Raw genomic sequence first — 26,267 nt, 5'->3', positions numbered from 1 at the left:
TTTTCCTACATTTTTAGCAAACAACTCTTTTTCCCTTCCCCTGAACCTCCTCTACTTTAAATATTTTTCCAAATCAGGCTAATTAACTTATTGGCCTTCTTTTTCTTTCCCCTAGTATCAGTACTAAGGGTGGAAGTCCCATCAATATTAATAGCTTCCACATCGATGCTAATACTATCATCATGCGATTGAATATCGTCAATATTGAACACGTTGGGGAATTGGTTTCGAAAGGAGCCGGTCATTTTGTAAATTATAAAAAAATAAAAATTAATTTAATTGCACTTACCCAGATTACCAATTTGGAATCCCAACTTGATTTCAATGATTGAAGCCTTTCAATTCCAAGAGTCCAAGCCCCTCAAATTGCTAACTTGAGATACTTGAGTTGTTGAGTAAGCATTCCTCTTGTTGAAAGTTTAATAAAGTTGAGAGTTGGAGAATTAGATAATGTATGAGAGGTTGAGAGATTGAGACTTGAGAGAGTATGAGAAGTAGAGAAAAGATTAAGAGAATTGTTGAATTGGTGTGATGAGAATGATAGAGGATAAGGCTATTTATAGGAATTGAAAATAATTCAATTGCCCAAAATACACTAAAAACTAGTCGTTTTTAGTTGTTAGAGGGGTATTTTGGTCATTGTAAAGTTATTTATCACTTTACCCAAAATGCCTCCCAAACGAGTTGCTATATATAGCTATTGGGGGCATTTATGTCATTCTTTCTCTCCCCAAAAAAAGCAAAATACATAAATATCCCCTATATAGTTGTTTGTAGCTATTAGGAGGGCATTTTTATAAAAAAGCCAAAAAAGATAAAACACCCCCGGATGACTAATTCATCGGATGAGCCAAGCACAGCCCGCGGGCCATGTCATGCTGGCATATGGGCCGCAAACAACATAGCACACAAAGTCGTGTCGTATCATATCGGCCCGTAGACCTGGAACCCCAGGCCTATTAGGCCTGGACCATCCTATCAAGTCTAACACGACTCGCGTACCATCATACCATACCGTGTCGGGCCCGTCCAAATTCGTGCCCCGGATTTACACGTTTAGGGATGGTACCTTGTGTTGGGGCCAACTTCCACCGGTACAAGGGCAATAGGTAGTGTGGCCTACAAAAGAACTGATTTAATAAGCATTAACTTCAATAAAATTGTCAAGCCCGCCCACGTATAAAGATAATCAATTATTGGATAGTTGAAATGATTGATGCTTACATCCCCGTACGGATCACAAAACGGACTTCGCTTCTCTCCCCCGTCCTCAGCAAATAATGACGAAGCAACGCCGAGCAGCCCCAACTCCAGAATCGGTTGGGGTGAGGGTATCAACCACCTAAACATAAAAATAACGTAAAAACCCAGCCGATGAACAACGAATAAACGTGGGGTGAGAGTGTCAATCATATATCTACCATTCCGACGGTTATTTTTCATACCAAGTGTTGCCCCATTTCAACTGCAAGCATGGTTGTACGAGCAAAATACAACATTTAAAACATCGACTAGGCTACATAGCACTTTATTCCATTAAATTGAAAACAAAACATGAGATTGACCATAATTATTGGGCTGACTGTCATCAGTGGCAACACGATCAAGGGCATGTATGAGGAATTGATGCACACACCGCGCTCATGAATATTCTGATATGTATGTCAGATCATTCACAAAACTCGCCCAAACAAGGCCCACTCAATTGATTCCTTGTATGAGGATTGAGCGAGGTTCAATCAAACACAAGAGCTCTGACAAAAAAACAAAACAGAAAAAAAATGGAAACCTAATTTCTTTCATACAAAATAGCAGGCAAGAACTATTCTTCTTAATCCAAAGAAACTTCAGCTGTAATTAATTCTTCCGGTAACAAGCAATAAATAGCATGCATTTGCCAAATAATATTTTTCATCCCAATACCAACTTGAAGAAGTCTGATTAGTTGAAATACCTTGTTGGAATGGAGTCTGGGGAAGAAACCAACGTTCACCTCACCATTGGTCGTCTGTTTGTGCCGGTGCAAGGAGCGAAAGGAAGAAAGAGCGAACCTTAAATGTACACTTTTTATTCCTTAAATGTACTAGCAAAGTGATGAGAACTCACATTGTGTATTGGGAACATCTCCCAATGTCAAGTATAAGAGATATTCTCAATGTATGCTGAGATGTGCATGTGGGGCATGCCTTGTGGGGTGTTGATGTGATCTCAAGTGATGATTGAAGAGGTTATTTGTCATTCCATGAAATTACAAGAGGATATGGGTCTGTTTGGTTTATGGTTAGAATCAGAATTGAAATTGGGATTAAAATTCTTTGGAATTGGAATCAGAATGGTTTATTCCCATAGCATGTTTTGTTCAAACAGGAATTGGAATCAAAATTGAAATCAGCTGGAATAGAATCTCATTCCCAAGGGAGAGTGGGGAATAACTATTCGCTCAAATGGGGGAATGCACAATGACAAGTACAAGAGATATTCCAAATGCACACTGAGATGTGCATGTGGGGCATGCCTCATGGGGTGCTTATGTAATCTCAAGTGATGTTTGAAGAGGCTATTTGTCATTCTGTGAAATTACAAAAGGATAAGGGTCCGTTCAATTCACGGTTAGAATCAGAATCGGAATTGGGAATAGAACCCTTTGGAATTGGAATCATAATGGCCCATTTGCATAGCCTGTTTGGTTCAAATAGGAATCAGAACTGAAATTGAAATCAGCTAGAATGGAATCTCATTCCCAAGGGAGGGTATAGCCATTCCATCAAATGGGGAATGTCGTTCCAACAAGAATGGGAATGGGATTCCAATTCCATCCAACCAAACAATTAGAATCAAAGTGCACTCATTACCCCTATTCCCATGAACCAAATGCCCTAAGCAATGTTCAAAGTATTTGAAACACCAAGTGTATCGAAAATGCAATTTTAGGAAACCTATCAAGATACACCTTGGATACGCATGTGTATCGGGGAAAAACTAAGATGCACATAAGGGTGGCAATGAGTCGAGCTTTTCACAAGCTACTCGATCTCGGCTCGGTTTCAACTGAGCTCGAGCCCAATTTAGTGGCTCGGTTATTAAACGAGCCAAGCTCAACCTATTAGAGCTCAGATCGTGAGGCTCGCGAGCCGACTCGAATATATATATATATATATATATATAATAAAATTATAGAAAATAATATATATATAATAAAAATATTATAATTCTTAATTTTTAAATTTTAAAAGAAAAAAAAAAGTATATATAACTTTTATTTTTATAAAATATTTTTTCTCAAAATCGAGCTCAAGCCGAGCCTAGCTCAAGCTTATGAACTTTTAACTCGACTTGGCTTGGCTCGAATCCACCCCTATATATGCATAAATACACTTGGAAACACTATAAATCATAAAAATGCATCAACAACACTAAATATAAGACCTTAGTGCAGTGTATATACATTAAATTAGTATACTTTAATTGTTTTATGAAGAAATATATTGTAGTTAATTATAACTTTATTAGACATCTCATACTTAACAATAATTTATAAATTATAATTCTTAAGTTTTAATGTTTTATGGAATGGGAAAACCCAACTCCCCTATCCAACCATAAAACATGCATTGGCACAACTTCTAAGTGAAAATATAATTAATAATGTTTTATTATTTATATAATTTTTATTTATTATTTATTTCTAAAAATTATAAAAAATAAATAAACATTATATAATATATTCAAAAAATAGTTATTAAAGAAGAAATTTCATTTGGTCTATGGATATGATAGATCATCTATAGAATTATAATATATTCTATTGTTGTGATCAAATGGTAAAATATAATTAATTACTATTTATTTTTAATTCTAAAAATATAAAAAATCAAAAAAATATTAAAGAAGAAATTCAATTGCTCTATGGATATGATAGATAAATCCATAAATCTAAAACATATTTACTCTTTATAGGTAGACAAAAAAATTACATTTTCAAATTTTTTGTTAATTAATACTTTCCCCAAATATCTTCGTAAAATTTCCATAAATTTACTAATAACACAAAAGAAATGTGATTTTGAATGAAAGAAATATAGATCAACATAAATTTAAACATTCAAGAAAATAAGAAATCACAAGATATTATAAAAAATTAAAAAAAAAACTTACCTATTTTTTCCATTGTTTTTCAAAATTTGAAAAATCTTCAAAAAAATAACGATTCACAATTGTTTCTTGCAAATCTAGCATTCTAGGAATGAGATTTGGAGTTTTAGAGTGGCTTATTTCAGGGAAAAGAAGTTTACTTTCCCCCTTTATTTTTTTTCAATTTTTTGCCATATCTTTTTTGTCAATATGCTACCGATACGCCCCGATACGACCTGGTGTGCCCCCAATACACCCTTGACACGCCCCAATACGGTCCAATACGGGTCTGATAAGCATGAAAAAAGATAAGACACCCGATTTCCATGTGTATCCCGTATATGTTTTTCAATGATTCGATACCGTATTGGGCGTATTGTATAGAAATTTTAAACCTTTGCCCTAAGGGGGCATTCTTTTTTTGGATTTTGAGAGAGGGAAAACTAGCCAATGGGATTTGGGAAAATTTCTTAAACTACCCCTACTCTTTAGCTAATTGACTAACTATACCATTACTATTTAACTATTGTCTTGCACCACACCTACTCTTTTTGACAATCAACTAGCTCTACCCCTACCATTAGCATCCATTAATGTTTCAGCAAAATCCGTACACACATGACACCACATGATGTATAATTTTTTTAAAAAATCCCAATATTACCACATGACAAAATTTTGATCCTTGGGTAAAACTGGTATTTCATCCTTTCTGTTAGAATTTAACCGTGGTGACAATTGTTAGAAACAGTAGGGGTGGTGTAGGACAATAGTTAAATAGTAAGGATATAGTTAGCCAATTCACCAAACAGTAGAGGTAGCTTAAGAAATTTTCCCATGGGATTTTGATCCCATTGACCAAAAAAACTCATGTTCTTTTTTCAAATTTATGTAGGGATCAGGGAAAGTTTATTTTTTTAGGCATCACTTACCCGGGTAAGTGATACCCATCTCCTAAGTGGATAAATAACTTTTCCACCTTTGGGAGTGTTACCAATAATTGAATGGAACAAAAATGTCTCTTTTAATAATGGATTTTTATGTTTAAAATAGTCATTGCCTCATCTATATGAGAAAGAAAAGAACATGGGTAAATGCACTTACCCAGATAAATCTTTATTGAGAAACACTTACCCGAATAAATAACTTATCGAAAAGCGAATGAAGCCTAATTGTTAGAGAAAAAATGCATAGGTGTTTAATTGCCAAACCCCCCAAAGTACAAGGGGTTCCTATGATTTACCCCTACATATACCTCTTATGTTTCTATCCACTATATATAAAACCTTTCCCACTCATAAAAATTTACTAAAAAACTTCAAAAGGCTAAGAGCAAACATCAGATAGATGGGACAAGAAGAGGATAGGCTCAAGCTAGTCAATAATGATACAACTCTTAAGATTTCATTACCATACAAAACAAGGTTTTTATGGCCCATGAATAGACATGTCCAACTGTGTCTTATAATGTATTCTCACAGGCACCATCATGTCTACATGATAGTTAATTGCATAAACTCATTATTTATTAGAATTCTTCATTTAAATTACATTTAATTGTATAAAGTCTCATGAATTTTTAAATCACGTGGGGTAGTTTCTTCTTCCTATTATCTTTGTTAATGATGGATGCTTAAATATAACCCAAAATTCTTTTATGTTCAACAGTTGAATGGTCGAACCATCATCTAAAAGGAAAAGCAATTAAAACTTGGTTAATTTTTGAAATATTGAACAGAAATCAAATAGAAAAAACAAGCCTAGATATAATGTACTTCAAACTTCAAAGCTTACCACACGGATAATGGACCTAAACAAAAGTATTTCGGTAATTATAATTACCCCATACGGGTCATTAGCTATGGTTGTTACTATTGTTGGATTTTATCATTATTTTCTATATTAATCAATATTAATTCAGAATTTCCCTGCTATATATATGGTTGTAACTCTTTCCTATGAAATTTAATTTAGGAAATTAAATCAGCTTTAATTTGTAATTGATGACATATGCGGCTAACATCATTAAAAGCCTCTAAAATGTTAACCATGTTTCAAAACATGAAAAATGTGTTGAAGGATTAATGTCATATCTTACGTTACGTTAACTTTCAGTCAAGAAAACCATTTCCTACTTAAACACGTTCTCATCATGTGGGGAGGGGATAAATTGGGATCTGCTACTTACAGAGCATTCTTTACACCGACCTTAAAGTCATATCCCACCATGTATTAGTTAGGAACATCCATCTCCCATGAATAAGAACATACAAGTATGAAAGGTGTTCTCGATGTGTAGCTGGTACATGCTGTGCTGTCAGTGTGAGGAGCAGATTCAAACTTGAACGGGATGCACAATGCAGTGATCTTGTGAACTCAGAAGGCTGATTTGGGTCCTGGGTTTTGGATGCTTTTGAATTATGTGATGGTTTTACCCAATCTTTCCGATGTGCAGTTGAAACATACTGTGAGATTGATGTGAGGAGCAGATCCAGATTCACACTAAACCTAACCAAATGACATTATAACATTGAAATATTTGGATATGTAGGTTGGGTTGGATAGTGCCACCAGATTTAAATCCGATCATCTGCCAACAGAACACATTAATTCCTACCCTCTACCAACTTGATCTAACACCACACATCTCACCATGAGAGTGAAACCAATGACTTATGAGATGTGGGGTATGATATCATATGGGTAGAGGGTTGAAACGTATTTTATTGGCAGAAGATCCCAATTGAGTCCAGCTTCAATCAAAGCAAAGCATGTTCCAACAACCTTTACATCCTTAGGTTGGGAATATATCCCAACTTATGTGATTTATTTCATAAGATATATTCCCAATGACATGCAAGGTTACAAGGAACTGCTCGAACGGTGTGAACACCAGCCTGCCCCAATAGAAGCCGAACTCATCCTAATTCCCCTAAACGTGGACCGTTCCATTAATTAGTAGAATTTCCTGTAGACAGGTCACGTTTGCTAAACATGGATTAGCTTCTTGATTCCAGACTTTAGGGTTTTGGGGATAAGGATGTAATACGTGGCGACCCGCCACTGGCCTCACCATTGGCATCGTTAGTTGGAATGAAAATTCTAGCAAACAATCAACCTAGACCACGTCATCAAGATTGGGACGCGGCGAAGCTACAAAAAAAGAACGTTTCCCACGTCATCATTGAAACTTTGTTTTACCAGCTCACTTCACCTTTTTTTCTCGCCACGTGTTACCTAACTTTGATTATCTAATTTGTGAGCTTGTCACCGTTGGAATTAGTCTTGCCAAAAGCTATATCCTAATCCAGTGGTGGATACTGAACAAGTGAACAAACTGCTGTACTCTCAAGTCTCTGAGTAATTCCTATTATCCCGCCGGTAGTCACAGCTACGTCAAAACCGGCGGCATTTTTACTGTTTACTGTTTTGACTTAACGATATGACTGTAATTCTCCAAAATGCCCCTAGGGGAACAAGAAACGGTGATCAGGGAAATACGCGGGAGAGAGCTTGCTTTTGTTTTTTGTATTTATATTCTTCTGCGTCTCCCATCTTTTAATTGGACTGTGAGAAGTTTTCAGTTTCCACCGTTTAGAATTGTGGAAGGTTCACAGAAATAGATACAAATTCCCAAGCATTAATTACGATTTTGCACAACCTGAGCTGCCATTGCTTCAGCAGCTTATCTGCACCTTGACTGTATCTCTCTTACTTTTCTCTCTTTCTTTCTTCAGTGTTTATCTAATTTCGAATTTTCTATTCAATCCTTAGTCACCATTCTTAAATTGTTTCTGTATCGGGTGACCTATAAATACCCTTTTGAGCTTCCCTTCTTTTCTATCTATTCCTCTTATTCAATTTTCTCAAATACCGCAGCTGTTGCAATTCTCTTTCGTTTTCTTTGATTCTCGGTGAGGTTTCGTTTTTTACGACAATGAACGCCCTCGCTGCAACTAATCGTAATTTCCGCCATGCTGCCCGTATTCTTGGTTTGGATTCCAAGCTTGAGAAGAGTCTTTTGATCCCTTTTAGAGAAATCAAAGTATGAATCGACAATTGAGTAATAATGAGTCTTTTCTCTTTTTTTTCATTGGTTTTGGTCTTACGTTGTTCGTCTTGTAGGTTGAGTGTACGATTCCCAAGGATGACGGGACTCTTGTTTCATACATCGGATTCAGGGTTCAACATGATAATTCTCGTGGACCGATGAAAGGAGGGATCCGTTACCATCCTGAGGTGATTCTCGTTTAACATTTAATCTTTTCTATTTGTTTATTTGTTTTTATCTTCATGCTGCTGTTGATGTTTTCCATGTTTAGGGGGCAATCTGTATGAGAGTGTTGCCTCAAATGATTTGGGTTCCGGGTTCTAGTTCTTTTGGACCGTGATTGGTCTGCTTGCTTACAGAATTCTGATTGAGAACATTGATCAATTCGAAAATGCATCCCTATGTTGAAGAAGGCTTGTTTCAAAGTTGCATAGGAAATACTTTCTGATAGATTTTGTAGCTGTTTGAGCTAAGTTGTGTTATAGAATCTGATCTTCAAATGTGTAGTAGAGACTTATCTTGGCATGCATGAGCACGATCATGAGACAACAGAGATATAAAAAAAAATTCAATGTGAGGCAGGACTTTAATACAATGAGTTTGGCAACCACTATAGGACTGTTTGGATCTCTTCATGAAGGCTACATGATAGAGTTTTGTTGATTTCACCAGTATCATAAGCATTTCCTTTAAACTAAGGGAAGACACTGATTTGTTGATATAGATGTTATAAGTTTGAAACTTTGTTCTTTCACCCTGATTCTGATACGAGAAAAGGGCAAGAAGGTTATCCTAAAGCTACTGTGCTTCATAATTTTGTTTAAAGCTGTTCTAGAAATTATCTTGGGGGGCATAGACACACAGATAAACCATGAACTGCTTGTATGCATGCTTGATCTATTGGATTTAATGGATCATATTCACACTCTCCATTTTGTGTCCACTTATATGATATTATTTCTTGTTCAAATTCTTGAGATGATCTAACTTCATCTTTTAGACCAGCAGGATGATACCTGGTTTATAAACCGTCCCTGTTTTGTATGCATGAACTGACACTTGTGTTAATTTCATTTACAAGGTTGACCCTGATGAGGTAAATGCTCTGGCTCAATTGATGACATGGAAGACTGCAGTAGCTGACATTCCATATGGTGGAGCAAAAGGTGGGATAGGATGCAGCCCAAGGGATCTGAGTGTGTCTGAGTTGGAACGTCTTACCCGTGTCTTCACTCAGAAAATCCATGATCTCATTGGAATTCACACTGATGTTCCTGCCCCTGATATGGGAACTAATGCACAGGTACCCTATGCCTTATTGATAGATCTGTATAGTGAGGTCTTCTTGAAGCAGTCTATTTTCACAGAGCTAATACCATTATTCCTTATCTTGAATTTGGACAGACAATGGCATGGATTTTAGATGAGTACTCAAAGTTTCATGGTCACTCACCAGCTGTTGTAACAGGGAAGCCCATAGTAAGTACTTGAGTTTTGGCCATTGAATGTGAAATTATGACCCTTGGATTCTGAAGAACATTATGTTATATGGTTTGTTTGTCATTGTAGGATCTTGGTGGATCATTGGGTAGGGAAGCTGCTACTGGACGGGGTGTTGTTTATGCAACAGAGGCTTTACTTGCTGAACATGGAAAATCCATTTCAGATTTGACATTTGCCATCCAGGTGCTTCATAATGTTTTCTATGTATTTGATTCATTCGGTACTGACCAAAGAAAGATAATCATTCAGTAGGAAAAAGTTCTCTTATTAAGGAAAACTGTAAATCTTTTTAGGGCTTTGGCAATGTGGGTTCTTGGGCAGCAAAGCTCATTCACGAGAGAGGTGGTAAGGTTGTTGCAGTGAGTGACATAACCGGCGCCATTAAAAACAAAAATGGGATTGATATAGGAGAGTTGCTTAAGCACAAAAACGAAACTGGAAGTTTGAAGAATTTCCAAGGTGCTGATGCTATGGATGCGGATGAATTGCTTGTGCATGACTGTGACGTTCTCATCCCATGTGCCTTGGGAGGGGTCCTCAACAGGTTTGTCTCCATCTTCCTTCTTTCCCTTAACCTGTGTGATCAATTTGTATCTAGTAACCTAATGCAATAATATTTTTTACCATATTGAGAATTAATACAAAGTAATATCTATATAATCATATATTTTATATAATAACTTTACTGTAATGACATGGTAATATTTTGGAAATGTTGGGAAAGTCTGTCAACCATACAAGTGTTCTCCATATTAAACAGATGTTTGCTTGACAGAGATTGGTACATAATGAGGAAATTTTCAATGCTGCTGATTGGGTAAAGATTTAGTTTGACACAACCTTCAATTTTGGTGTTTTAAAATTAAGCTCTCTTCTTTATAGGGAAAATGCTGCACATGTGAAGGCCAAGTTCATAATAGAAGCAGCAAATCACCCTACTGATCCTGAAGCAGATGAGGTAACATCTGTTTGGTGCTATTAGTAGTAAGGAAATTGCAGTTTGTGATAATGGAAACTTCTTAACATCACATATTTTGTAACAGATTTTTTCCAAGAAAGGAGTTGTTATACTCCCTGATATATATGCCAACGCTGGAGGTGTTACAGTTAGCTATTTTGAGTGGGTTCAGGTATAATTGGCTATCTTCATAGCTTGTCGTGATTAATACAGGTTGAATTTTTCACTTTGGAATGAAGCATATGTTCTTTGCTTGGACAGAACATACAAGGTTTCATGTGGGATGAAGAGAAGGTGAACAAGGAACTTCAGAGGTACATGGAAAAAGCTTTTCACAACATCAAGACAATGTGTAAAACTCATGACTGCAACCTCCGCATGGGTGCCTTCACATTAGGGGTAAATCGGGTTGCACGTGCAACCCTCTTAAGGGGTTGGGAGGCATGAGCATGAGAAGACATGCCTTTTGTTTTTCACTTAGATACAAATTGAAATCTTCATTTTCTTTTTTCTGCCTTAGAATGTCTTGTTTATATTCAGTTTCTGTGGGTTAAGAAACTTAGTATTTGGGCAACAAAGTTACTCATTATGCATATCAGCATATGGGGTGTACAATTGAACGTTCACTTGTCTTGAGCTGTTCTTCAGTTTCAATGTGTTTTATATCAATGTTTTTAATTAGCAGTTGAACCTTCCCATCAGATTGGTTAACTTGTCAAACCACAGGGTAACTAAACCAGGATTATGATAAAATGTATGATGCAGTGTAAACGGTCCTAGATGCTTCACTAATGGAGGGCCTATTTCCACCCAAGAGAGTATATTTAAGTTGTTCTGGAATCTATAGAGCAAGGTTTTTAAAACCGAACCGGTCAGGGGTCCGTTCTCAGGTTGAACAGTCTAACCGTTCAAACCGAATGGACAGCCTGTTCTGACAAAAAATAAAATAAAAATAAAAAAATGGACAAAACTGTTGGACAGTTTGAACAGTTTGACAGTCCGGGTCAGCGGTTTTCTGACCAAATCAACGGTTTTTGGAGAAATAACGTTTCTGGGGTAAAACAGAACCGGTTCCCGGTTTTTCCAGTTTAACATCTGGTCCGATCCGGTTTTGAAAACCATACTATAGAATATATTTAACTAGTTTAGTGAAACTACAAGGTATATTTAAGTAATCAACCCAAAGATTAAGTAATTTACTTCATTTGTACTACAATCAAACCAAGTAAGCTAAAATTTGAAACAAAAATAGGTCAGAATTTACATTTAAATCATTTGCACTGCCATGATTTTGCAGCAGTGCAAATTTATTTGCATTGCAACCAAATACAGTATTAGGCTCGATTTGAAAGGTATACAAATACAAATATATATAGTACAAATACATATATTATACAAGGTTTTTCACTATATATATATATATATATACGTACAGTGCAAATACATACAGAATAATACAAATACAAGGATTTGCACTATTTGTATATCTACTCTTTCCAAACTGAGCCTACACAAAAGGCCAAGATGGGAAAATATCAAACAGAAAATTATGTCCATCAAATACAGCTTCATTGGCTTTCATTTCTACTTAACTCCACCGCACACATCATCATCATATATATCAACGAACTGATTAATTATTTCCGGTCCCACAGCGCCAATGATTAACATTTGAAATTGGACCGGATCTCTAATAGGCCCAATGGCATCCTATAATCTAATGATCCAGTTAATACTGGTTCAACCTGATTTGATAAGCTTAATGGACACCAAAATCCCATTTTATCGGACTGGATTCAGATTGGACCCGGTCCATTGACAGCTCTAGTTCTAGGATCAAATGGCAGTAGTCCTAAGATCATAGAGTAGCTTCTCGTTTCTGATCTATATCTATATCTATCTATCCTATTTATAAAAATGTGAATAGGTGTCCCTGGCTTTTAGAATTTTCATGACAACTCGTTCACTTTTCGGTAAGTTACTTAGCCAGATAAATTCGGTTATCTGGGTGAGCTTTTCCTGTGAAACACTTACCTGGGTAAGTGCATTTACCCATGTTCTTTAATTTCTCATGTAAATAAGGCAATGACCATTTCAACCATAAAAATCTATTATTAAAAGAGCCATTTTTGTCACATTCAAGTGTTGACAGCATTCTCCCTAGGTGAGAAAGTTATTTACCCACCTAGGAGATGGGTACCCAGGAAAATAAACTTTCCCTGGTCCCCACATAAATCTGAAAAAAGAACATGGGATTCTTGGTCAATGGGAACCAAAATCCCATTGACCAACTTTCCCCCCTCTCAAAAAATCAGAAAAAAGAACACCCCCCAAATGCCCACTCTCTAAAGTTTGAATTGGAAAATAAGCAAAGGCAAAATTGATTGTTATTTAACATCTTCATTTATTGCTTATTTGATAAAACACACAAAAGTACTTCTTTTATTCAATACCTGAAAAACAAACTATATGAAAAGTGTCATTTTACATTTTTCATTTAATGTTTATCCATACTGTTGTTAAAAATGGATATAATGGTGTAGAACTTTTGTTTGGCTAAATTATCCCAATTTTTTTAATTTTGACCCTTGTTTAATTTTAAGGACAAAAATGTAATTTGCAATACCACTTTTCTCTTCATTTAAATCCCTCTCATTAAGTTTCATATTTAAAGTATTAATTCCCACTAGCATTCATTGAATCCTATTCTTGACTATAATACCCCTATTTTTTTAATTTGGTCTCTCTATAATTATGAGGGTTCAAAATGTAATTTGAAGTATTATATTTATCCTCATTCAATTGTCTTTCATTAAGTCTTATCTCTTATCTTGGGGTATTAACTCCCATTATTTTAAAGAAAAATAAGTGTAATAAATAATAGTTACTTTATTGATGTTGAAAATAAAATATAAATTTTAAAACCAACCCAAAAATGAAATTATTTTCTTGGTGGCGGGTCAATAATTCAGCATTTGGAGTCATATGTGTTAACCATTGATTTCTTAATTAAATAATAAAAGTTTAAAAAAAAAAAGATAAAAACACAAAAATGAAAAAGATAGAAACTTTATAGAAAACATTTGGGCACATCTCTAAAATGTAATTTGAACTATTACATTTATCCTCATTCAATTCCCTTTCATTTAGTCTTATCTCTTATCTTGGGGTATTAACTCCCATTATTTTATTGAATCCTATATTAAGATATTATTTTCATAAAATAAAAACAAATAAATTTGATCAATTAGATCTACATCCAATACTTTTTAACGATATAAAATACATCTTTTTTAAAAATTTACCCAAAAATATAACTGCCTTTCCATCATCATGACGAGTAAGCAATTCAACCATATGAGTCAAATGGAGTTATCCTTGATATCATAATTAAATAAAAAAAAACTTTAAAATATAAATAAATAACAAATATAGAAAAATTGGGCACATTTCATATATATATATATATATATATATATATATTCATATTAAAGAAAAATAAGTATAATAAATAATAGTTACTTTATTGATGTTGGAAATAAAATATAAAATTTAAAACCAACCCAAAAATGAAATTGTTTTCTTGGTGGCGGGTCAATAATTCAACCTTTGGAGTCATATTTGCCAACCATTGATTTCGTAATTAAATAATAAAAGGTTAAAAAAAAGATAAAAACACAAAAATGAAAAAGATAGAAACTTTATAGAAAACATTTGGGCACATCTCTAAAGTGTAATTTGAACTATAACATTTATCCTCATTCAATTCTCTTTCATTAAGTCTTATCTCTTATCTTGGGATATTAACTCTCATTATTTTATTAAATCCTATATTAAGATATTATTTTCACAAAACAAAAAACAAATAAATTTGATCAATTAGATCTACATCCAATACTTTTTAACGATATAAAATACATCTTTTTTTTTAATTTACCCAAAAATGCCTTTCCATCATCATGACGAGTAAGCAATTCAACCATATGAGTCAAATGGATTTATTCTTGATATCAAAATTAAATAAAAAACTTTTAAAATATAAATAAAGAACAAATATAGAAAAATTGGGCACATCTCATATATATATATATATATATATATATATATATATAAGGTTAAAAAATACAAAAATGAAAAAGATAGAAACTTTATAGAAAACATTTGGGCATATCTCTAATATTTTATATTAATCATATTTAAAATTAGACACGATAAACAAGAATTATTTTTAACATTTTATTGATGATATAAATAAAATACAAAATTCAAAACTAACCCAAAAGTGAAATTGTTTTCCTATTTGGTGGTAAATCAATTTAGCATTTCAGGCTAAATGTGTCAACTCATGAAGTTATAATTAAATAATAAAATTTTAAAAAGATAAACACACACACACACACACACACACACAGATATATATATATATATATATATATATATATATATATATATATATATAAATTATGCAAAATATAACTACCTTTCCATCGTCGTAACGAGTAAGCAATATAAAAAACTTTTAAAATATTAATAAATAACAAATATAGAAAAATTGGGCACATCTCATATATATATAAAGGTTTAAAAAATACAAAAATGAAAAAGATAGAAACTTTATAGAAAATATTTAGGCACATCTCTAATATTTTATGATGCGACGCAATCTGGCTACTTCTAGCTGGTGATGACTTGGCTTCCAGTAGACGACGGACTTGATTAATCTGCACAAAGGGGAATCAGAGAACCCGGGGGTGCTTACCCAACAAGGTCATTCTAATGCTTAAGTAAGTAACTTGCGAGTTGATGGTAGTTTAGAAAGCAAGAGAGCTAGTGAGCATAGATTATGCGTACCTTCACCTCTAGAGGGTTGGGGTCTTTATATACTGGAGTCCTTGCGGGTTTTTCGGAGTGGTTCTGGGATTCTTGCTATGATGAGGCCCATTTCCGTATTAGCAGGAGACAACACTACTAGCCGATAAGGCTTATTGCTTTCGCTCGAATCGGATGGGGGAGATAAGGCTAGCTGTTACGAGGCATGATCCCATAAAGCGTGAAATCTGGTGGTGAGATCTTTGGGGTTGTCATGTAGAGGTTGGTCAATATTACCGGAGCTATTGCCCTTTGGATCCGAACTGGTACGACTTCCGAAGTGCCTTGGAACCGATGTGGTCTTGATGCGGTCGTGTTCTGAGGTGAACTTGTCCTGAGGTGGATTTGCCCCGAGGTGGTTCGGTTATCCGAGCTTGGTCCGTTGCAGACTTGATGCGTCAGAGTGAGCTGTCATCCTGTCAGTTAGGTCGTGTCCACGTGTCCCCCTATTACTAGGTCGGGCCAAATCACCTACATCAATTGCCCCCCAATCCCCGAGCCAGGGGTCTTGACCCGGTGTGAGGAGTTCATGACGAGCCAAGTGGATTTGGTCCGAGGTCCGGGCAACTAGTCAAATGAATCACGGGTCAGACTTGTTCGGCCACCCGGCTCAACCAGGAAAACCCATGTCGTGTTTGGCTTACGCGCAGACGTCACACGATTTGTAAACTCTACGGACGTCAAAAAACGCATTAAACTGATTTTATCCTTGGGGGTTGCGTAGCCGATTTTCCTAGGAGTCGTTGGATTGCTTCAATCTCGACCATTTATTCTCGGACATAGCAGTAATAAATAGGGGGTCCGTGACTCATTTTTCTCACCACAAATTTTGTGATTGAGCTCTCCCGAGGTCACATCGAAGTCTTCTAGCTCGGTCTTCTTTCTGTTTTCCACTTCGTCCTTTCTTTTCAGTGAGTCCTCGTTTCTTAATTTTTTCTTGCTTTTCAACCATGTCGAGTCCTAGTGTAGATAGTCTCTTAGACAGTGCTAGCGAGGTGGAGGGTGTTGTTATTCCTACGAGGGAAGTCAGCCCGCGGTAGGGTGCCTCCACTCTTCGGCCTTTAGAGGGAACTTTTAACCCTGAAGTCGAGTCATCTCGGCTCGGGCAGAACGAAGCTCAAGAAGAGGGTCTGTCCTCTAGATCGAGGACCCCATCTTCTTCCCAAGGTCGGGATCCCAATGAATTCGATCCTTCCACACTGTCTTCGGATAGATTGTTGTACTTAGTGTCCCACTATCGTCTCCCTGATAGCTTGGTCTTTAGCCTACCTTTAGGTCAATACCCTTGGGCTCACGATCACAATTGACTCGCTATTTTTGAGGAGCAGCTCGCGGCAGGGCTGCGCTTCCCACTTCACCCTTTCCTAGTAGAAATAGTTAGGTTTTACAATATTACCATTGACCAGCCTCATCCGAATTCCATTCGGAACATTGTTGGCACTATTTCCCTGTTCCACGCCTACGACCGACCCCTGACCTTGGATACCTTCAGCTCGACCTGTGCGATCAAGCGAAACTCAGCATGTCTGCGCGGGGACATCAGGTAGAGCTACTACAAGGTTACGGCCTAGAAAAGGTGATATTTCATTGCCCGTAACCCGAAAGGGTGGTCTTTCCCAACCCACTGAAGGGTGGCTACTCAGGACCCCGGGATGAGCTTGGATGCAGAGATCAAGGCGGTGATCAACTCGTGGAGGGACCTCGGCCTCGAGATGAAAACCTTCTTGGCCGAGGACACGCTGGTGCGAGCTGGTTTGAGCCCTCCCAGTAGGTTTCCTTTCAGATATTTATTTAAAATGACCTTTAAATTCTTGACTAACTGTCTCGTTTTTTATAGTTACAATGCCAGATGTTGATGCAGAGAGCCTTCTGAGAAGCTCCCAGAAGGGAAGAAGTGGAAGGCCGCGAAGAGACTTCGCCGGGAAGTCGAGCCTTCAACCTCTGGACCAACTGAGGTCCTGGCCGTGGAGTCAATCTCCACTGAGCCCCCTAGGGAGGAGGCCCGACCAACGTGCCCCAAAGTGGTCGTGGACGAGGGCCGCGAAGAGGATACTCGTCCTCAGGAGCCAGAGGACACGTCTGTGTCAAAGTGGACCAAAAATTGATTCATCGATTTATATTAATCATATTTAAAATTAGACGTGATAAACAAGAATTATTTTTAATATTTTATTGATGATATAAATAAAATACAAAATTCAAAACTAACCCAAAAGTGAAATTGTTTTCCTATTGGGTGGTAAATCAATTTAGCATTTTCAAGCTAAATGTGTCAACTCAAGAAGTTATAATTAAATAATAAAATTTTAAAAAGACAAACACACATATATAACTTTTATAGGCATAAAAATATAAAAGATGTAAGAAATTTTAGAAACACATTTTATACTATCATCATCATCACAAAATTTGTTACACATACACATACTAGTACAAAAGAAAATCAAGAATACGAGCTACCAAACACTATGATGCTTTTCCACATGTAAGCATATAACTTTGAAGTTAATCTTTTCTTTGTACCTTCTAATGAATGTAAAATTGGAAAGCTAACTGGATCAAAGTAGTTATCAGTTCAATTGATGGTTCAATCATGCAGCTCATAAACAAACCATCAATAACTGGAAATCTGGAACTCAGCAACTTACTGATTCTCTGGTTCAACCATCCAGTCTGGCCAAATCCGACAACATTGCAATTGACTCCATAGTCTAAGAAAGGGAACGGCTATTTCTCTTTAGGCTCAGTTTGGAACGAGTACAAATGCAAATATGTACAGCGTAAATACATACGAAATAATTCAAAATATAAGGTTTTGCATCTCTACCTATTTGCATTTGACTCCTTCCAAACTCAGCCCTAGGTTCCATATTTCATGGTCAATCACATCTCAGAGACCCATGTGGATATCTACGTGAAATACAAATTAACTTTCAAGAATATTTCTCATTCATTTGGATACCCAAGAAAGGTTCCTAAGACATGATTAAAGCAGACCCATTAACCATATAAAATGAGGCTGAGAACCTTTTTCCTTTAATAAGTAACAGGATAAAATTGCAAAAGGCTGTGATATCAGAATCAAACTGCTCATCCAGATTTGACTGGACCATTTTGTTTTGGATGAATCAAAGTTAAAGCAAATTGCCTGTTTCATATGAAGATTGCAGCAAATGGCATGTTATTCTTGGTGCCTATTTTGGGTATAGGGGGTATAAGGGTTGGAAGAAATTTATCTGTCCTTCAACATCTCAGTTTCTTTTAGGAATCCTCTGTAGCAAAAACTGAATGTGCAAGCAGCAAGTACATTAGTCAAGTACGCAACAGCTCAGTTTGTGTGTGTGTATTTATTAACTGTTACAATTACCAGAAGGCATGTAAAGATGTCATGGAAAGGACGGGAAAGAGAATTTGGTGTCTGAGAACTGGGAATTTCAATGAATTTAGTGGCACCACAAAATAGCAGAAGTTTCTTTCTCCTTTATGTAGGTGCATCAGTGCATGTAAAATTTCACCATTATGCTTAAGCTAATAATGATGGACAGAAGGGTGGATATCCTTAACAATTCCCTGAGTTTGTAAATCATGCAACATTTCAAAATGATGAATCAGCTTTAACAGTTAATTCAACTGCAATAAAAAATTGTCCCTGCTGTAAACCTCATCAATATGAGATAACAGCTTTAAAAGAATCATTTTACAATACCAATTTTGTTTTGTTTAGTTCCAACCAACTGCTTAGGTATCCATACGAAGAAACTCTTGCATTCAATTACATACAAAAAAAAGAAACATCCAACTTTATCTCTCATAAAAAGATAACTATAACAATGTCGAAGGAATACTTAAGAGTTCAATGGAGGAAACCAAAACTTAGTCTCAGATTCGGATCATAATTCTCTTCATAAACCTTAAGAGAAATTGCAGTTGTACAATATACCACAAGGAAAGAACTATAAGAAGTTGAGAGGATGGAGCCACAGAAATCCCACTTAGTCTTTCTTGGAATCACTGGCATTCTCATCCTGCCATGTTGCTTGCCACTGCTTATCATAGAATGTTGTTTCTTCTATAAGTTTTTTCAAAGTTTCTAAATCCTCATTCTTCCTGATTAGAAGAACTCCAGCTACAGCTACAAATAAGAGAGTTTTGCAGAAAAAGTTCCCCATCTGATCGACAAGACCTACCCCAGTCAAGCTATCCACAAAATAAGCCATGAAGAACCCCATCATCGCAGCACGACCTATGTAGAACAGAAAGTCAATAATTAATTCAAAACCAGCTTATAAAAGGGTCTATTAGATGTCAGATCAGAATAAACAAAGACCAGAACCAACCATTGAGTAGCTCAGCTTCAGGAAGATGGAATCTTTTCATCCATGCCCACCAGGGAATAATGGAGGTATCAAAGACTACAGGATCATCATTATTAGATGATTCTGGATTTTCTTCAAGCCACTTCCGTCTCCTGACCTCTGAAAAGAATTAGCCAAAATGGTATATGAGAAACCAAACAAGATTGGACGAAATAGGTTAGATTTTGATCAAAGAGAATAAATATAATAGTACCAAAAGTTCCCTACCTTAATCAAAAATGCATTGTCCGCTACTTTCATATGCATAAGATAAAGTTAATGCAGTCATACTTCTTGTATTCATCCTCTAGTGAGTGAATATTGACCATGCCATTAAAAAATAAATTATCCAATCATAATCAGCACAATCAAAATGGCATGGGTCCGGTTAGTTTAACCTCATTCAGCACAAAATAAACAAAAAGTAAAGGGGCTACTTTGGCTGGTGCTATCATGGTTGCAAACCAACACCCCCCTGCATGTAGTCCAAGGAAAAGGCATAAAAATGGTTCTTCCTATTTCTTTCAGCTGTTGAATTAATGGAACAATTCTTTTTTTTGAGTATTAATGACACAATTCTTAGATGCATTGTTCCTTGAAGTAGAACTTACAACTACTGGCTTCTTTCGAAAAATCGGTACAAACAAAAATGGACATTCTAAAGGACCAAAGACTAAAATTTGTACTGAATGGATAGCATTAACAATCTTAACACATCTTCTCTTAAAAGATTAGCATAAATACCCATTGGTGAAAACAAAGTTTCACAAATCCAGTAGTAACTAGGCAGCTGGCATGTGCAACATCCACAATAAGAATTTAAAATACACAGAGATGTGAGGCCCCACCATTAGTGGTGGAAGAGGATGCTAAGTCTGAGTCCATCTACCAGGGTGAGGTACAACATTAAATAACTAGATATACTTATCGACATTCATAAGCTAGCATTCCTACTTTAAGCTATTTCAGTTCAGTCCAGACATTGAAATTTAATTTTGAATAATAGGAAAGATGCCCCTGTCAGAACAATAAAAGATAAACAATAAGAAAACTTGAATGAACTCAGAAGGGATATGTAAGCTTCTATATGGAACAGTCCAAAGAATTTACACACCAAAGCTCCCTCTAGTTTCCAAGAAAGCACTTAAGAAAGCTCCATAACTAAATGTTCTGTATTTTTTGGGGGGAGGTCTTCTGAAACAAAATAAATCACATAAAAGATCTCTGGGTGTGATTAAATCCATAACTACAGGAAAAACTCCACAAACTGCCAGAACTACAGGAAATTAAAAGAAAACTCCATAACGCAAACCATAAATTAAACATCTTACAAGCTGCAAGAAATAACTACAGGAAATTAAAAGAAAAAAAGGGAAAAAATCCCATGAAAGGTATAACACGAAGTAAATCACAAATTAGAACAGACACAATGGGAAAATAATAATAATAATAATAATAATAATAATAATAATAATAATAATAATAATAATAATAATAATAATAATAAACAAGAAGAATTCACAATAGTACCCCACCTGAATCAATAACGGCGTCCCAGTTGGTCTTTCCATCTTTCTGAAACTGCTTCAGATCCCAAGTCCCTCCGAGCCATCTAGGGTCTTGAAACCTGGGCACAGCCTTCGCCACCGACGAGGCCGCCCCATTATACCCAACAGAGACCTCTTCTATCTGCAACTTCTTCTCAGGTTTGGCGGGAGAAACTTCCTCCTTTTCTACTTTCTCCTCCTCTACAGTAGCAGCAGAACCCACTAGTCCAGCTCCATCATCCAATGCCCTTGCAGATAACAAACACGGATTTCTCTTGGATATTAGACAAAGACAAGACTTCTGAGAAAAATGGGTTGTTCTTGAAGAAAGTTTATAAGAGACTCCAGGGAGATGAGAAGGAGGAGAAGGAGAAAACAATGCCATGGACATTTCCTATTTTCCTCTCCAGCGTAATCACATCATACTCTTCTTTGGGCTATCCTCAGCCTCAGAAATGAGGGTTGATTTATAACTGAAATTACGATCCCAAACTGGTAAAGAAATAATGGAACTCCAGGCTCCAGCTCAGAGTGAGATAACTGTAACCAAGGAAGAGAAAAGAGTACTGTACTCTGTACTACTACTATTGTGTAAGCTATCTGAAGCTTGGCGATCCACCGTATTAGAGTAGTTCTGTCTCTCAATTGATGTGGGTTCCACGATCAATGGTCTTGTCAAGGGCGATGAGGGTGAGTAGATCCGCGAGTAATATAAAAGATCTAGTGTTGACAGCAGCTCCAAAAAAGTAAAAAGGAAAAAACAAAATAATAAAATGAAGCATGACAAATTCGCTTTTTAGTTTTTGCTTTTTACTGCCTCCATCTCAAAGGGATGCTGCTCTCGTATGACAAATTTCCACTCAATAGATTTATGACACGTGTCAAACGAAATCCATATCCTTTTCGTTTTGGTGATGTGCCACATCATCCATCATTCATATGTGCGCGAACTGAATATGATAACGTGTCATGCGGAGAAAGCTTCAAAACAGCCCATGCCCAGCCTTTCACGCAACTTGGGCCTGGATGGGCTGTCAAAGATTATGAGTCTGGACTGGGCCTGGCTATGTCGTTCGTAATGGGCAGCCAGTGGGTCATGGACTCTTGGGCTAAATCTATGACTTCATTCTGCAGACATATATCAAATCAATGTGCACCGGTGGCACCAAATAGAGCCTGTTTGGGAGGGTTGAGCTGAAGACTCAGCTAAGCTGGTTCATCTGTTTGATGCAGTCTAAATAAGGGGTGTTAGGCAAGTCTTTTTGTGTCGTCTTTTGGGCCTTTCAAAGTTTGGAAGACCAAAATTTTGTCTTTCTCCATTTAATAATAAAAGATAGGAAGCCAGAAAGGCCTATGCCCTAAAATCTCATGAAATTTCAAAATGGCAATTAATCTAGAAGCTTCCTGTATTTCTGCACCTACAGTCTTTCATTTAAGGTGATGTTTGGCATCCATGACGATTCCTCTTTGTCGATTATCCAGAAATCGGTGATTGAAAAATCATCAAAAACTGTTGTTTGATATCATTTTTGAGAAATCGACTTTTAGTTTATTTGGTACTGATTCTCAAGGGCCAATTACTTTTATATTAGAATTATTATTCAATTCCATGTTGGATGCCATGTCATCCTTAAAAAATCAGAATCAGCTAAAAATCAGGAAAGCACCAAAAAAATTGATCCCTTATAATGGTTGATTTCAATAATCGATTTTTAGTCGATGTTCCTGAAAATCACCAAAATTTCAATGGCAATTCCCATAACACTGATGTGGATAGTGATTTTCAAAAAATCATCATCCATGTCAAGCATCACCTAATAGTTTTGTGGATCATGATAGACTATAATACTTACCAAACGGAAAAAAAGCTAATTACAACTTTTAGCCTTCTAAACTGTGAGAAGATCTTCCTGAAAAATAATTGACAAATGCAACCCAAGTTATTCGAAGAAATAAAAACTGACAGCCCTTGAAATGACTAGCAGCAATGTACACAGTCTTGTTAACAGCAAATTCGGACTCAAGGGAGACTAGCATAGCCTTTTCTTGAATTTGATCAACAGAGTCCAGATCTACATACCAAAAGATGCTGGCCACAAACCCCACGACTATATGGCTGTAGCGTGTTGTAGGTGGGACGTGGACATCAGATCCGAACTCCTTCATAGGACTGTCAATGGGTCGGGGGCCGATCCAACGGACCCGATGGAACCGATTAGATCGATTCTGGTTCCAACATTTATACCGATGGGTCGATTCCAGTTTCTAATTTCTTGTCTCGATTATTATCGGGTCGGTACCAGGTCGACCCTATCCCGAATCAATTATTCTGGTTCCTAATTCCTCTATCTTTCCATTCAATAACTGAAAAAACGAATCGGTTTAGCTTGAATGAAGACTTTTAGTTCAAATTTCAGTTGAGTAGCGAGAAACCCAGATCGATTTCGGTTAAATCTGCAAAAACAAAAAGGTAAGGATTTTTATCTCTACACAGTTCTAAATTATTTATCAGTTGATCCTGCAAAGAAGTTAGAAACGTTGTTCTGAGTTTTTTTTATCTGTTTTTAAGAATATATGTAAACAATTCAAGCAAAAACGAGATTTGAAATTTCAATCCATTTTAAGTTGGAAACATAATCATTTTTTTTTTATATGAATTTTGCATTGTTCTGAATAATAGGGAGTATGGGTTTTTTTCCTTAATAAGCATATTATAATCGGGTCCATCGGGAAGGACCCGATTGATTCGGTTCTGGGTCCAAAATTACAGATTCTATAGGGTCTGAATCAGTTCAGGACCGGGTCTACCAGGTTCTGACCCAAAACCGACCTGTATAGGAATGCAAAGTGCAAAGGATACCTAAATTTAAATTTAATTCTTAATATCCGAATTGAGTATTAATCATAAATTTAACAAAAAGTATAAAATATTATATATCATTAATAAATTAAATTAAAATTAAGTTTTATATTATATACAATAAATAAAATGAAATGAAATGAAAATGACCTCCATGAGAAAAAGTTCTGACCAGTGATTTTCCATGTGCCGTAAAACACACGGTACTGGCAACCACCAATTAACAATGTTCCCAGACTTCTAAAATATGACCTGAACTAGGGAGAAGCCCGTGCATCGAAAATGGTAGAATTAACAAATGAAATCAAATCAAACCTATTTATTATATTTAAGCTAATAAATGATGCATTTAAATAAATGCCTTTTTAGAGTTCAGTCTCCTTCATAATTGTCTTATTGATTTTTCAAATGTATTTATGCCCACTCACTATAAATAAGAAATAAAAAGTAACGATGGTTCTAGTGAATTAAAAAAAAATGTGTATTTAATCTATTTCTAATTGTAAAGATTGAAAATGTAAGTTCAATTATTACTTTCTATCTCATTTAATCTCCTCTAATTAAGTCTTATACTTAAGGTATTAAATCTCATTTTATCTTATTGTATCCTATATTTTAAGTTGTTTCTCACTAATAAATGCTACTAATTAGATATATGTCAATATTATTAATAATATAAATCCATATATTTTAAAATTGACTCAAAAATAAAACCATTCTTTATTCAAATAGTGGTTAAGCAATTCAACCATCTGAATCAAATTGATCAGTTTACGAAGTCGTATTTAGGTAATAACATTTTTAAAATAGAAATAAATATAGAAAATTATAAAAAAAATATAGAAAAATTAGACACATTTATGTAATCAAAATAAAAATTAAGTGCAATAAACAACAATTATTTTTATTGATAATAAAAATGAAATACGTAATTTAGAACTTGCCAAAAATGAAATATAAAAATTAATAATAAATTGTTCAACTTTGGGTTAAATGCATTAAACTTTAGTGTCATAAATAAGTAATAAAAATTATTAAAATATAAAAATAAAAAATATACACATTTTTCAAAAAAACATTTAGACACATGTATAATATCACATATTTATCATATTAAACAGAATTAGTTTTACACACACACAAAAAAATATAGTCAAAATTGAACAAATCTATAATTTTATATCTACACTACTATTAAAAATATGAATAAGATCATGAAAATTTCTTTTGACTAAAATACTTATTTTTTTATTTATCCCTATTTAATTGTGAGGTTTAAATTGTAAATTGAAGTACTACTTTTCACCATATTCAATTTACTCTATTTAGATCTTACATTTTTTATAAATGAACAAAAAAAAAGATGCACAAAAAAATTTGCAAAATGAATAATCTAACCAAGCAATAGGGGTGCAAATGGATCAGATCATGATCCAATCCGATCCTTTGTTGGATTTGGATATCCCCTGTTTGGATCTTTGGATCGGATTAGGTTGGATAATATGCTCCAATTAGAAACTTGATCCAATTTGGATCACTCCCTATCTGATCTGACATACACACACACACACACACACACACACACATATATAAATCCAATTATCACATATTTAGATGAAACGTTTATGTAATCAGATTTTGATTTTACAATATATACATACACACACATTCTTGCATTATATAAAACAAATATCATACATTTAAACAAATCAATGTATATTATATATTACATATAACATATATCTATATATGACATGTATTATAGAGTCAAGTTCAGGTTAGGTCAAATTGGCTAAGGGGTCAACCCTAACCCAACCCAAAGTAAAATCGGATTTATGAACATCAGCCCGATCCAACGTTAACCCTAACCCTAACCTGAACATCAGCCCGATCTAACCCAACCCAACTTTTTCGGATTAGGTTCGGGCCAACTCGGCCCAAGTTGCAGGCTTACTTAGGAGGGTGTTGGAATGTATTTTGTTGGTAGGTAATT

General features: G+C 35.5%; 2 protein-coding genes and 1 long non-coding RNA gene across 3 annotated transcripts; 1 reads left to right on the top strand and 2 right to left on the bottom strand.

Annotated features, from left to right (window-relative positions):
• Positions 1-506: 506 nt before the first annotated feature.
• Positions 507-2,049, bottom strand: LOC148880593 (uncharacterized). The gene is made up of 3 exons (XR_016110109.1): positions 1,955-2,049; positions 1,225-1,342; positions 507-1,119 (listed from the first exon to the last, which is right to left on the bottom strand). It is a non-coding gene; the product is annotated as an uncharacterized LOC148880593 (long non-coding RNA).
• Positions 2,050-7,691: 5,642 nt separating this feature from the next.
• On the top strand, positions 7,692-11,363 carry LOC148880592 (glutamate dehydrogenase 2). The gene is made up of 10 exons (XM_088962548.1): positions 7,692-7,833; positions 8,011-8,176; positions 8,257-8,370; positions 9,264-9,485; positions 9,587-9,661; positions 9,752-9,868; positions 9,979-10,229; positions 10,568-10,643; positions 10,729-10,815; positions 10,905-11,363. Exons 2-10 carry the CDS (start codon positions 8,069-8,071, stop codon positions 11,088-11,090), a joined length of 1,236 nt encoding a protein of 411 aa, XP_088818674.1. The 5' UTR covers positions 7,692-7,833; positions 8,011-8,068; the 3' UTR covers positions 11,091-11,363.
• Positions 11,364-19,257: 7,894 nt separating this feature from the next.
• LOC148880591 (light-harvesting complex-like protein 3 isotype 1, chloroplastic) lies at positions 19,258-22,091 on the bottom strand. Its single transcript, XM_088962547.1, has 3 exons — positions 21,403-22,091; positions 19,850-19,987; positions 19,258-19,755 (listed from the first exon to the last, which is right to left on the bottom strand). Exons 1-3 carry the CDS (start codon positions 21,803-21,805, stop codon positions 19,505-19,507), a joined length of 792 nt encoding a protein of 263 aa, XP_088818673.1. The 5' UTR covers positions 21,806-22,091; the 3' UTR covers positions 19,258-19,504.
• Positions 22,092-26,267: the final 4,176 nt, after the last annotated feature.

This window comes from Nelumbo lutea, chromosome 1 (assembly GCF_056320005.1).
Source record: "Nelumbo lutea isolate HS-2025 chromosome 1, American lotus-T2T, whole genome shotgun sequence".
Lineage (NCBI taxonomy): Eukaryota > Viridiplantae > Streptophyta > Magnoliopsida > Proteales > Nelumbonaceae > Nelumbo > Nelumbo lutea.
This window is presented reverse-complemented; position numbering and strand designations above follow the sequence as displayed.